We start from the raw sequence: 14,878 nt of genomic DNA, 5'->3' as shown, positions 1-14,878 counted from the left end.
GTGGGGTCGACGCTGAGCTTAATCATATTTAGTATGCAGCTCAGGTTCATTGCCCATGGCCCTGGAGCGATTTTGCGGTTCAAGTTTATTCGAGGCGCGAGTGACACGGAGCAACTGTCCATCAGACCTCACAATTCCTCTTCCCCGTACCCCCTCATACCCCAAATCAATGTTTCGATTAGATGTTTTATGCGTGCATGCATGTATACGACCTAGTGCTGTTGGAAACTGGGAACCTTCAGTATTCTAACGCCATAGTAATAGCATTTGTAACACCATTTTAATGAGTCCATCGGTATCTTGTGTGTGATGTGGGCACTTTAAATACGAGAGAATCTCGGAAAACCGAAGGAGGTTACAAAAGATGTATTCAGATTTTGCCTTGTACACGTCTATGCTATCGCACGCCGTTTCTTTGCTCTTATACTTTTTTAAGGCCGAAATAATATTATGAAACCTCGGTCGTGTGCACAAGAAATAAACAAGCATATCGAAGGCTGGAAATATAGTTTTCTGGTGTGCTCTGGCTGTGCACGTGAATACCGCATGATGCCTAATGCAAATGAATGGAAGAATGACTAAATCAATGAATGAATGACTGAAGGAAAGAATGAATGAATAAATATATCAATCATACGCACATTAATACATGCATACATAAGATGAGATGAAATAATTACACATTAAGATAAATATCATTACCCGTTCGAAGATTTCCATTTCCGTACAAAATAAAAGAGAGAAAGGAGGACGATGAATAATACGAGGAGAAGGCAGGCGCCCCCAGCTGATGTTGTGGCTATAAGCACGAGTCGGCTGCTGGCTGCAATGGAGATAGAGGAAAATAATCAAGAGAGGGGGATGGGGGTGGGGTAGGGTGGGGTTGTGAAGAGAAAGAGAAAGAGAGAACTGAATTTAGGCATATAGATCTGACGTCATCTTTTCATACAAGATGCAAACGAGGCAGTTCATATCCATCAAGTACACATCATGCGAGAATTATGCTCCATTATCCTAACATATAAGAACCAAGGCATGTCATTTCACATTGTTTCATTTTCTTCTATGGCCTGTTCACCGAGAGATAGCCACGTATCCGACTCTTCCGGAAAGGATGATTCGATGACAGGGACGAGACTCACTTTTCGTAAAATTTCCCCCTTCCCGTCAACTTCTCTGGGACCCACACATCGATACTTGGCGTGCAGTAATTCGATTGTTCTGCGTCAAGTGTAAACACATGGGGGGTAAGGGACTCATTCGTTTAGTGTGCCATCCACTTATGATATCAGAAAGCTCCTCGTATTTCATTCTACCGTATATCATTTCATTTGCGTCCTATATGCGTGGAAAAAACCCCAGAATCGCCATGATAGGCATGCTATATGTAACACACATCAAGTGTGTCTGATTACACACAGTATGCATCTTCATGTGTCATTAATCAATTCTTTGCATTGATCGCCACGAATAGAACTCTGAATATACTGTGGAAATTAACAGATGTATACCAGCAAATCGCCCGACCTTTGCTATAGAATGACATGGACTGCGTGGTATGCCAACTGGGCGTAACGAGAGCTCTTGCCTATCCATCTCGGCGTTACTTCTCCACGATCCCACATGATTCTTCGTGGGATTAGACTACAGCTTTCCTCCTCCTGTTGCCTCTGGGCGATTAATCACACGTATGAAACCCAAGGCACTGCAGTAAACGCCTCGTGCTTACCAATGATGCGCCCAAACAACCTCCCTTTTGACTATGCGTACACTTGGGGAGCAAGCATTCTTTCAAGCTTGAAATGAATGTTGCCCTCGGATCTTCGCTCAGATGAACATGGCACGATGCGTGGATGGAGAAATTTCACCAAAATATCCAACGGATTCTAAGAAAAACAACTCCCAAAGTTTTTCCAGCATGGCGCGATTATTGATTTACCTGTTCGTCATGTCCTCCCGAAAGCACCATCAAAATGTTTATTAAACTCTGCTTTGTTAAAGTAAACTAAAACCTTTGTTTACGATTTCAACCCCGGCTTTTTGCCACTATAGATTTGTTAGTTGAAACAATGCGATTTCATTACTTAGAGCAATGAAGATGGATGTTTCATTTAGCCTCTCTAGGAAGTTCGAATTTCGAAGGGATGTAAATGCTAAAAATTAATGTCTAAGAGTATCTACGTTGTACACTGAACGGCTCACTGTATTATGGTCGAGGAGCACTAAAGAAAGATTATACGCACCTCTCTTGTCTTTCAGTCTATCAGCCATACTGCATGCAAATCGACGAATAATCTTCACAACAGTTTGAGATATTGTTTGCTGGACATGTTATGTTTATGATCAATATTGTTTCAAGCGGATACCTTGACGTACCAAACTGACAAATGAAACAATATGCACATTTTCTTACATAACAGTCTATTCTTGTAGTCTTTGTACGAGTGATCAACTCGCACTATACACCTTCTTTCAGGCAAGTTTAAAGGAACCTGTAAAACCCCCTTCACCATTTAAGGTATTCCAAGGGCGGACGCTGTAGATATGTGAACACGTGCTTAAATGCAACTTTAACAACCCGTTTGAAGAAGTGGCGAGCCGCGAAGTTGAGCGAAGCTCGGTATTCTCCAATCCGTGATCGAAATAGACGGACGCGGGGTACGTCAATCCATGGGTTAGACATCAGCAACAGCATAAACAGGTGCAGTCCGATGATGTGACGGCAGGAAATCAGATTCGGTGCAATTTTCCGCTGTGATATCGGAGCTTTAGTCATGAAAATGTCCAGATTTTTCCAATCAGCTGCCGATTCGTGCATCAACCTTTTCTTGGATGACAAATTCCCTAACTTGAGTTCTGTGAACCTAAAAGAGATCAGTGTTCCCTGGTGTTTGCAAGCCATCCTATTTTGTGTCAGACGGACAGAAATTCCCGTAGTCGAAACAAACGTGTTATTACAAGAAGTGTGACTCTTAAATCTGATCTTTCTCCCCCCCCCCCCTTTTTTTCCCGTATTTGGACATCTGGGTCTGCATATCCATATACCCATTGATTTATTTAGTAGGTTATTCTTTCAAGGTGAGAAAATGAAAAGAAACGAAATATTACATTAAATTATTCCTAAATCATTGAAATACTATAGTACTTCATTTTCGTTCAAACTGCAAAGCCAGAGTCTGAGTTCTTGTAATATATTATTCGACAAACGTAAATAACAAACAAACGTGTGTTCATATGAGTCAGTTATGTTTATCACCTTTAAGACCAAGATTGGCGTAGTATAACCAGACTATATCATATAATCTTCGGATTCACCACGTAATGTTGGAGTACTGGAGAATAACTTGCAACGGTTGCCATCTAAAATATCTACAAAAACTTGCCCAGTCAAGTTCGGTGTAAAATCTGCCATGAAAATCGCAACAACTCCGTTATCTAATATCCTGAAACCTATAAGAGCTTGCTCTCCACTGCCAAGGAGGCCCCACTGCATGCAGCTCGATCATGAAACACGGATAGGCTGACATGGAGAAAGCATTTACATGCAAACAAACTCAAGCAAGTACTCGCTGGCTTGGTTTGGCTCTGTAAACATGCATTTACTCAGAGTATCAGCTTCAGATGGCTTTAGCATGCATTCCTAACTATTCCCAGCAGGCTGTGACGCGGTCGATTCTAGGATAATTTCATCATATTGGAGAACCAACACTCCAAACGAGTACGGTGCACGAAGAAGCACAAACACACATACAACATGCAAATGCAAATGAGGAATCAAGACTTCAATATCTTTTTCCTATATGTGTATCCCAAACCTTATCCCACAGCTCACACGTATCGCTGTCAAAGCGTCTACGCTCTATTGATTAGAAAAAACAAAAAACAAATACACTATGAAAAATGAAAAACAACAACAACGTAATAAACAAAATATCGTCGAAACATTAATTTTCAGATTGAGTAAATTAGTGGTTCAGTATTTCAGCAGATTGAAAAGATCCAATATGAGACCTCAGCTCGAAGGGTTGATGAACCTGTTACAGCTCGTTATTCAGACGGTTCGTTTGATATTCCGAAGGTTCTTTAATCCGAATTTTAAACAAGGTTCGTTATTACGAAGGTTCGTAAGTCCGAAAATGAAATAAGGTTCGTAATTCCGAAGGTTTAATCCGTTAGTACGCACCTCCATTTCATTTTCGGAATGACGAACATTCGGAATGATGAATCTTGGGAATAGCGCCACTTAATGTCACTGATTAACAAGCCCTTTTTCATTTTCGGATTAACGAGCATCTATAGGTACTAGGATATGGGATTTGTGTGTTTCGGAATAACGAACCTTCGGAAAAAATAATCTTATTTCATCTTCGGAATAACAAACCTCCAGAATAACGAACATCACTCAATAAACCATACCATTTGAATGTGTCCTGCTTCTCTGACAAAAAAAAAAAAAAAAAAAAAGAAGAAGAAAAGAACGCACAGAGTGGTGACATGAACATGACTTTGTCTTACACAATCGGAGGTAATGCTCTCTGTGAACATTTCTACAGTGTTTTATTCTGTCTAAGATGAAAGAAAAGAACAGACGCGTAGTACCAACTCATATCATTATTTGCTTTAATTCAAGTCCTGTTCTTCGCCACCAATTCATCCTTCGCCCTTTTTTCGTCCATTCTCACACACACACACACTCTCTCTCACCCTTTCTCTTTATCATTTATGTATAGGGGGAAAGGGAGATGTGAAAGAAAGATGGAGCGGAAAAAGAAAGTGTGTGTGTAAAATAGATAAAGACAGAATATGACTGCTAAAGAGTACCCTTTCCAGGGCCCTGTTTCATAAAGCTGTTCGTAAAGTTACGAACAACTTGTGAGCGACTGGTGATCAGTTCTGATGTGCTATACTTATCAGAATTTCAATAATTCAGCACAAGAACTGATCACCAGTCGCTCGTAAGTCGTTCGTAACTTTACGAACAGCTGTATGAAACACCCCCCAGGACTCTTTTTTTTTTTTCCTGTGACTTTTCGTGCGCCAGATACTGCACATTCGGCGTTAGTCAAGTGCCCCTTGTTGTCTTCGCTAGCTCAGGAATGTTCACTCATTACCCTGCATTCATTTGGCTATCATCGCCCCTCGACAGGCCTGCTCTGTCTAATAGACGGGCACTCGGCCAGCTTACAATTTCACCCGAGGGGTGTGTTCATTTTGAGGACAGAGCGCGTTTACGTAGCTCTTCTCTAAAATACAACAAACTATTTATATATATTTAGCCTCTCTGGTATAATAATAATTAGCTTGGGCTTGCACAGTTTTCAAGATTCACTCTGTGTTTGTGTTCATTTGTCATGCTATCTGTACCTCGTACATCCACACATACACATGTCGAAACATACGGCTACAAAATTGCGAAAATTTACCTGTTATGATGTATATATATATATATATATATATATATATATATATATATATATATATATATACAGGTGCCATCATAGTTTATTTGTTTTCTCTAGTACCTCAAAATTAATGTATTTGTATTTCTGCTCGATGAATTTTGAATGTATTATATTCCTTATTTTGATGTGTCTTCATTGTGAAATGAAACTGATTTATATCCTTACTTGAGATATCGGCCATAATGACATAATGAACAGGAGAAGACACTCAGTGAGGGAAAAAAACAACAACTTTCGATCGTTGCTTTAAATAGTGTATGCGTAAACTCAGGTAAAAAAGTAAGAAGTCGTGCAGATGAAATTTTCAGGCTTAGAAATTTGCGTTTGTTCTCCATTTGAAATATCTCACCCCGTGGCCGTCCTTGGGTGTGGCTTGAGCTTTATTTACTCAGAACACTTGCGAGACTTATATCACGACTGTAAATCCACGAGATGATACAATGAATATGTTGCCATGGGCAACCAGATTGATTCATCTTTTATCGTCCTGTTTTTCTCTTCGCAACAGATCTCTCAAGCATGAAGACGGGATATTCCAGAATAGATATTCTAATTGTTGATTCATTTTACTCATTCAATCCTCGCTGTGTTATGACAAATGGATATTTCGAGGCCATCACAATTTCCGTTCATTTTTTAATGGAGGGGGGAGGGGAGGGATGATATTCATGATAAATGTCGCCCTTGATGAGAGAGACAGGTGCATTTAGTATCTCCCGCTATCGACACCATTATACGCGCATATACGGAAACACGACACAGCGCAGGGAATTAAAGAGTGTCCATATTATGCCCTTGATGCCAAAAGATGACAAAATGAATGTTTGATGGCTGAATCGAATGCATCTTGACATTTTATAAGACATGATAATAATGGTCTTGATAAATCTTTGAAAGGTTCCTTTCGAAGCAGGGTCAGCGTTAAAAAAACAACAACGAAAAACTACTCTTGAAATTGCTTTATCGCCTTCTATATTGCCCATGTGTTGTCTTCTATTATATACCTTCGTTTATATTCATCTCAATATTTCTGCGCGCTCTGTTATGTGCGCATGCAGGCCACGATCTCGACCCGTGATTGCGATTATCATACGAACATAGATCACGTCGTCAAATTTGACGGAGACCAAATGAGCGGTGAAAGTGAGAATGCCTCTTTTATATTCCATATCCCTTTATGGATACAGAGCCAATGAATTGTTTGAAGAGCAAATAAAAGTGACTGGGGTGTCTGTTATCCGTAACTAAGCCGACATTGACTCTAAAGAAGCAGAAATCGGATACGGTGCTTGGTTGCCATGGCATAGCTAGTGCAAGCTAGTAGCAATCCCGATGTGGTGGTAAATTGCATGTATATGATAAGGTATGGCTGACAGATTCACCCAGATTCTTCCTGACTCTGCTCCGATTCCGAGTGTCGCTTTGCCCATCGAACAATAATTCTGGCGCAGTGCATCTTTTTCATCACAGAATCCATAAAATTACGTGCAATGCTGTTACTTTTGGGTATACAAGGTGATCTTAAATCAAGGTTGACTTTTTTTTTTTTTTTTTTTTGCTGGGTGTGCATGGAAACATTATAACTCTACGTTTTGGCCCCTAAATAGCTACCTAATCTCTACTGTTCTAAATCAGCATTCTACTTATTCATCCCATTGTTGATCCACTCTAGCAAAAATAAAATAAAAGCAATGATTAGATTAGATTTAAAAAAATCTTACTGACAGTGTATAGGTTCGAAATCCTTGTGCCTGTTGACTCAGTATACAAACGACTGTCCACTATAAAATCAAGGTCAAAATGCCGCCTCATGTATGCCTCTCAAGCCAAACGTTTTACATTCAGAACTGATTTTTTTTTTCAACCTTACAAAACATGTTACATTATAAATGTAAAACAGCCCTACGGAGTTCCTGTTACAATGCTTTTTATGCATGTGCGTATTTCTGATTAAACCTCGATGTAATGAATTGCGTCCGTCGGTCTTCCCATCGCCGTATGTATTCAGTGAATAATCATGCATGCAAAGGTCCTCCAAAAAAACAGCGTTGCCGACCCTGGGTCCTGAATCATCATTTAGAGAAGTGAGTACATCGAGAGGTCCTAATCTAATCACAGCCCCATTAACTGACTTCGCTCACACTCTTGATTGTTTCTCGCACGAAAACGAAGTTACGAATGTAAATCTAATTCATAGCGCTCTCGAGCCAAGGGACTGCCTGATGACTATCCCCTGAGCGGAACGGAGAATACGGCCGTTGAGAAACACTGTGCTCGCCCGTATGTTTCTTTGGTGGTATAAGAAGGGAATTCAAAGATCTATATGGCGGCGCAAAGGGACTTCGGCTTTTGCCTCGGATGACTAAGGTATGGACAGCGAATGAGCAATAACGGTAGTGGATACTTTATCAGGTCTGAGCGAGATTAATGCAAGGCAATGGGCGTCGAATGCACTTTGAAGGTTTAATGTTCGTCTTCTTAGAACATTCTCTCAGTAAGTCAAGACCGGTGACAAGGCTTGATTGAAGGCCCTTTTTAACTTCTCTGCGAAAGGCCGAGGGAATAAAATGTGCAGTTTCGTGAAGGTTGAACAATGAGCATAGCACACACCGTCACATAAGTAGCAGAAACGTCAGTATATTAGGAAAGAGTAAAAAATCTGCCGTCATTTCCCTCATAGCGGATTATGAATCGACGACATATTAGCAGAGACTTCCTTCCAGCAATGACGTAAATATTGTAGCGCGCTCTTTATGTCAAAACCTAGAAAAACATTTCACATGCTCAAATGTATGAGTAAAGAGTGTCTTGGCAAGCCTGAAGAACTAGAGCAACACCCTTCTGCTAGCAACAACTCCACCCCCTTAAAAAATGAAATGAACACATAAATATAAAGAAACTCAAGGTTGAGTCTGACCTTACATTTAGATATGAGAGTGATGTATGATCAGGGAGGTGGAACCTCCGTGGTGTGACACATTCAGTTGACACCATCCTCTGGTATATCGTAAAATGTAAATGACTCCCTATAGCCATTGTGTGTCTTCCAGTCGTTTAATGACGATGCTTCAACACTTTCAAATGTTATAGGGTTCAATTTGTCAGCAAGGCCATGCTCAACTCTTGCGAGATATTAAACCATATGAGTTTTCATTGAAAATTGTGATGAGCGTCTATCTATATGCTCATATCTCACAGCATGTGTACAATGCTATCGGGGGGCTATATACCACACTCTGGGGTCAGGAATATATGACAAAGATTGGATCGGATGCGATGGGGGAAGCGACAACGGGGTGATGAATAATTCCTATATTGCCCATGGCACGATATATCATTCTCTATCACTGCAGAATTCGGAACAACATTGGCTCCGTCTATGGCCAAGGGCTAGAGATATCTCGTAGTCGACGACAATCATAATCAACGGAGACCCCAGCAAAATGAATCAAAGACTATATGAGAGGGATCGCCTGGCTCTCGTGGGTGGAATTTCTATTCAAATCGAATTTCAGTAATTACTAATATAAAAAACGTCTTTATAAACTAGAAGCTTCGAAACCATACTCACTATTAAAAGTAATTCAATGAAGACACAATTTTCAGCGGGGAAAATCTTCCCTTCTGATGCGTATACACTCAAGCCGCAGGGAATGCGGTAGTATATAATATGATCTCCATTGCGTAAAAGTGACAGGTATTCAACGGTAACGAAATGCAATCTTCACAAGTTGATTTAGAATGGTTTCATGGAGTATACTGTACCTCATGAATGAGTAATGCTAATTTTAAAGGGATGGTACAGTTTCGGTTGAGATGGGGTTTCAGGTTTCTAACTTCTTTTGATGATAAATTTTTGAGATGATGAGAAACCACTTATGGAATATGAAAGAGCATATAATTCTAAGAGGAAATCAAAGTTTATTTGATGAAAATTGGTTTTGAAATGGCTGAGATATCCATAACGAAGCGATCCTAATAAAAGGTGGGTCCAACTTTTTATTAGAATCGCTTTGTTTTACGTTGTTTTTGGATATCTCAGCCGTTTCAAAACCGATCATTATCAATTAAACTTTGAATTCCTCTGAATTATGTATGCTCTTTAACGTTTCATAAAGCGGTTTCTAAGTATCTTGCAAAACGTTAAAAGCTGAATCCTCACCTCAACCAATATTATCCCATCCCTTTAACGTACAGTCATCTTCATGAAATCAGGATTACTTCTTGCCCTTTGACTAATCCTACATAGCGCAAGGAGTCAAATCCCCTCGTAATCCTAATATCCTAATATCTAATCCTAATACAGCTGGAGTTATTCCTTCTGACCTTTGAGCATTGTATACAGTTTGTTTGATCGTGGCTGTTAAGTTCTACAGCTATTTTTCTGCAATTGCTACAAAGGGTACTATTTATTTGTGAGGATAACTCTGGCAAGAAAATGCTATTACTCAGCCTAATTGACTCAATGAGTATCAAGGTGCGGTCAATATTGTGCGAGATGGAGACAAAATTTGCAGATTACATACCGCCGACAATGTTTACAGGATAGTGGCAATATGATATTGATATTGCATAGGAGCTGGAATATCGGAGAGAATGAACTATAAAAGATTTTATTGACATCAGACAAAAACATAATCATATTCAACATTACCATCGCTGACGTCAGTATGTGTAACATTACAGTGTCTATCACAGATTGGCTATTTGTCAAATTTGCGAAATTGGGTCATGTTTGGGAGCAGACTACTATTAATAGCAGCTTTCTGTACGAAAACCTCCCGTTCGAAACAATAGCTATCGAGCATGCTGCGTTTCGTATATTGTCATCAAAGACTCCATCATGCACATGATATTGTACCTTATATCACGTTTGTCACATTTTATCCTTCATGGTGTCTAATGCAACGGCAATGTGGGACTGGATATGCTTGTTGATCTGCCCTGCACGATCGTATATACTCCCCGGGCTGATTGCACTCATTTTGGGGCAATAATATTCACATAGGAGCAGTGCGTCGATGAATATCAAGTTGGTATAATTCTAAGTCCACATTTAATCTGCTGCAGGCTGAGAACCTAATGAGCGGCTTGCACAGCACCTGTGACCCTATGGGCACAACACGTCGAGGTCCTTCCTGCGCATCATCAATTTGTGGAGCTGGGAAAACATGTCCCTCCTATATTCTTAAAACCCTCTTCTTCCATCTCTTTTCAGTGCCTTCCTTTCGAAATACATTTCAGTTACAACTTTCGTCTGTTGTGGTTTCATAGTAAAATGTTTACAGAACATTGCTGGTTAATTATTTACAACCAATTACCAATTAAGATGGATTACTATCAAGTAATAATCATTATGAAGAGTAGAACTTTTTTCACGGTTTGTTATTATTGTTACTATCATGAGTAGAAGTAGAAGTAGTATTAGTATGCGATCGATAATATCATCACTATCGTCATCACTGTCATAATTATCATGACAACTGAAATTGAATCAACAATATTACCTGATTTCTGATCTTCCCAACTAGCATGCTAAGGGGAAGTACAGTTGTAGACCTTAGTGCACCCCATATGAGTCGCGCAGTCAACTGAACAAAACTTTTTTTTTCTGTTTATTGTTTTGCAGTCTTGCTTGTGTGTTTGCAAAGATTGTCCAAGATAATGCAGAATGCATGCATGACATTACCATCATGCTCGGTCGGAAAACCTTTCTAATAGAAACACAATATCTTATCAAAACGTGTATGCAATCGATTTAAATGAAAATACGCATTCAATTGATATTCATGCAACAAACCTCCCACTAAGCATTTCGCATATCCCCGTATAAGATCAAGCTAGCACAAGACATGAGTAAGTGCTGTGGTGTGTGCGCATGCTTTCTTCATGCAGTACGGAAATCATCTTTGGAAGATGAACTTTCTGCTCCTCTTTGTCATCATGCGTTGTGCAAAGACAATGTGGGAAGGCATCTACCACCAGACAGTGCATCATTGGAAGGCAGTGCTGAAGATGGGCCAGGCTGAGATGAGGTTGTGCCATTTGTTAGCACTGTGATGCTAGCGGTGGATGGCAGGCGACGAACAGGCAAATCAGCTGGGGATTGTGGGTAGTTGAATTGGTGCAGCGAATCGACGGGTGTGGTCCTTGACGATCTACGGGTTAATGCCGTCCGGGAAGTAGGCACTGCTTTGTTCGTCCAGCCATTCCGCGTCGAAGATGTGCGAAGACTTGTGTGAGGTTGAGACGTCGCGTCCTGGGTCGTATCACTGATCTGTGATTGCATTGTGCGTGTGTGCATTAAGACGGCTGGATTTCTTCCAGCATGTTTCGTGTAACCACCCAACCAACTACCTTTTATACTACCTTTGGGACTTACATTCTGATGATAATCGTTGATTTGCATTTGCCGCGCTGTGAGGCTAGGATTACTATCGGTAATGGCCTTTTTAGTAGTCCTAAAACTATCTCCACTTACTTTAAACCCTGTGCTAGGACCTAGCTCTCCCGAAATATCGACCGATTTCGTGGTCTGCGGAAATTGATCTGTTACTCTACCCGAAGCAGAATAATCTATAAAACCCTCTCTGAGCGTTGCACCTTTCATTGTTGAACTGCTTTCAGCTGCATTTGAAATGGTAAACGTCCTGAGTGACGACTTTACGGATGTGGGGGCGAGCGTTGTCGTTTTCGAGATCTCGGCGTCGATGGCGTTGAAGGACTCTGTATGTTGTCTAGTGGTGAACAGACTCTCCGTAGTGATGCTATGCTGACCGGTCGTGGACGTCGACGATATCGTCTTTGGCGAAAAGTCCATGAACGCCGGAAGCTGGACATCGAAGTCGGGTGCTTCCGTTGCGCAGGCACAAGACACAAGGGCGTTAGATTCCACCCCACATCGGTCAAAATGCCAACATCTTTGCCGAGTGTTGAACACCATTTTCTGCCGATGTAATCTACAGAAAACGAAAGAGATATTGCAGATATATCTTGTCAGTTTTACCTAAAACAGAACATTGACGTACACATAATTGCACATCCAATTAAGAGCCAAAACATAGTCACGCTTTTGACTGATTTGATGATGCTGCACACGATGCTTGCATATTATAGTAAGGATAAATACATAAAATTCATAGTATACAAATACCTTGCCTTGAGAATTTCTGGTTAAAACTATGGTCAGAGGTGACTCCAGAGTAATACTATTCACTGGGGAGCACAGCTCAGAAGTGAATAGCACTTTTGGAGGCACCGAGGCACCAATAGTTTTAACCAGAAACTCGAAATTAGGCAGCGTATATTTGTTTTACATTTTGGATCAAAAACATATAAACAAAGATGGAGAAAATGTTAGGCGAGAAGTCATGTAATGGATGCGATGTTGTAGATGACTGGGTGGGTTAAGCATCGAATTGACCATTGGTGGTATGTACCCGTTTTGGCATCTAAATTTGTTTTGTTTGTTCGAGGTTCTCTTCGAATCTTACAATTATATACGGCAACGGGTTTAGCAGTGAAAAGAAGGGATAAGTAAATATTTGATATTCACAACCCATAAATTTCATGACCTCTCCGCGCTAAAAAGAAAGAAAGAAAGAAAGAAAAAAGATCCCCGCCTAAAATCATCTTCTTAAGTGTGAGCATACGTCAAGCTGAATATGGAGATCTACATCGCAAATTGTCGGACAACAAAATAACTGAGAGAGCAATAATCTCTCAGTGTTGCACAATTCTACTCCCAGGCCACTTCACGACGCACTCAGGAAAACTGTTTCCAGCGGAGCAGCAGTCACTTTTCCCCTAAACGTGTGCTTGGAGGAATTGCCAATTTATGAATTATTCATCCAAGTGAATGGTTACTGCGAGGCGCTGAGCGCGTCTAGACGCCAATATCCATTACCATAGATTCCAATAGGGCTATCAGCATATGACCACACACAAAAAATAGAAGAAAAAAAAGCAAATCTGAAGATGAACTTGATGCACGAATATATCGAATTTCTGGGTAGAAATCTTTTGTTTGTAGCTTGCTTTTTCTTGATGGTACGAGCGTCTGCGTGGTTGACGTCGATGATGTCATATTTTATGCACATCCATGGTGAAGTACTTGAAATTCTGCCTTCAACGTTTGTGAGAGATGCATTTCTATCAGTTATTGTTATCTAAAAAATATATATATGAATATATATGAATATATATGATCTCCGACGAGCACCATCCAGCATGCTTGTAATTGTGATCTTGATTCAAGGTGACTCATTTAATATCATCTTTCTTGAAAACATAAAACTACACATCACAATATCTTATGACGAAGTGACAGCCAGTATTGAAATAGTAATGATGATAAATCAGTGATTGAGCAAAATGGGGAATAACGTTTTAAGGAAAACTAAAACATAAATATGTATGTAGGATAGGCGAAAGCAGCAATATCAGTAGAACAAAATTCATTACAGAAAATTTCAGGAAAATCAGACAATATCGATTAAAATTTTTGCATTACTGAAGTTTTGGTGCCGTCATCGTTTGATAAGAAGACTACTGCAGTTCCTGAAGTCATGTATGAGCAACAATATAAAGAAAATGTAAGGATAATTCCGCAAGATTCCATTTTCATTAAAAGTACATCCTCCGTCGACTTGTTACTGACAAAATTATGCTAGAGGGGATATTATTCATTTGGGCAATGAGGCCATGATATCGTCATCTCACACGAATCTCTAATTGGCTGATATTATATGGAATTGTCTTTTTCTTTTAATAATTCTGCTGTTTTATACAGAAATTCCTGTTGCGAAGTCACCTGCGCAAAATGTGCGAGCAATGTGATGTGGAAGATACAATTCGTCCTCCATAAATTCACGTCAACAGGGATAATGTGTCATAGAGAAAATGTGTTTATGCAATTGACTAGGAATATAGATATGAGTTCATGACATTGTCACCTGATCTAATTTGCAACTCTGAATTTGTAACTGTGAATAGTACAAATTGTGTAAGATAAAATCAAAACTGCAAAATTTCCATGTCCTTCCTATCTTCCGTATGAGGAAAACGGACTATTGTAACAGTTTGTCTGTATTTTGATACGTGTTAATCCGGTCAAGTTTTTATGCAATGGATTTTCACTTCAAGAAATAAAGATGTTATCCAATTTGGTAAGCTCGTGTGCCACGCAGAGGTCAATTGGCCCAGATAATGAGCATAATTTAACCCTCGAAGAGTTTTGACATTACTAAGTGAAAACGTAAAAGGGAAAACAAACCTCTATGAAAGAAAATTGTATTGAAGTTGATAGAAGTAGGCGAATACAAGTGAGCTCTATACAGACCTAAGGTATCATGGATGGATCATAGAGTAAGTTAACTGTTTTAGAGCAATATTAAATATTTCTACTCCTTATTTTC

At 39.8% G+C, this 14,878-nt stretch overlaps 1 protein-coding gene across 1 annotated transcript in view; it reads right to left on the bottom strand.

Annotated features, from left to right (window-relative positions):
• The window catches only part of LOC139735562 (uncharacterized), a 34,366-nt gene that overhangs the window by 3,303 nt on the left and 16,185 nt on the right, over positions 1-14,878 (bottom strand). The window contains exons 2-3 of the mRNA XM_071646320.1: positions 12,066-12,421; positions 703-823 (exon numbers count right to left, since the gene is read on the bottom strand). Coding sequence (XP_071502421.1) covers positions 703-823; positions 12,066-12,405 — 461 coding nt within the window. The 5' untranslated portion in view covers positions 12,406-12,421. The remainder of the gene's footprint in view (positions 1-702; positions 824-12,065; positions 12,422-14,878) is intronic.

This window comes from Diadema antillarum, unplaced genomic scaffold (assembly GCF_040938485.1).
Source record: "Diadema antillarum isolate AM-2024a unplaced genomic scaffold, OU_Dant_1.0 seq00000585_RagTag, whole genome shotgun sequence".
Taxonomy (NCBI): domain Eukaryota; kingdom Metazoa; phylum Echinodermata; class Echinoidea; order Diadematoida; family Diadematidae; genus Diadema; species Diadema antillarum.
This window is presented reverse-complemented; position numbering and strand designations above follow the sequence as displayed.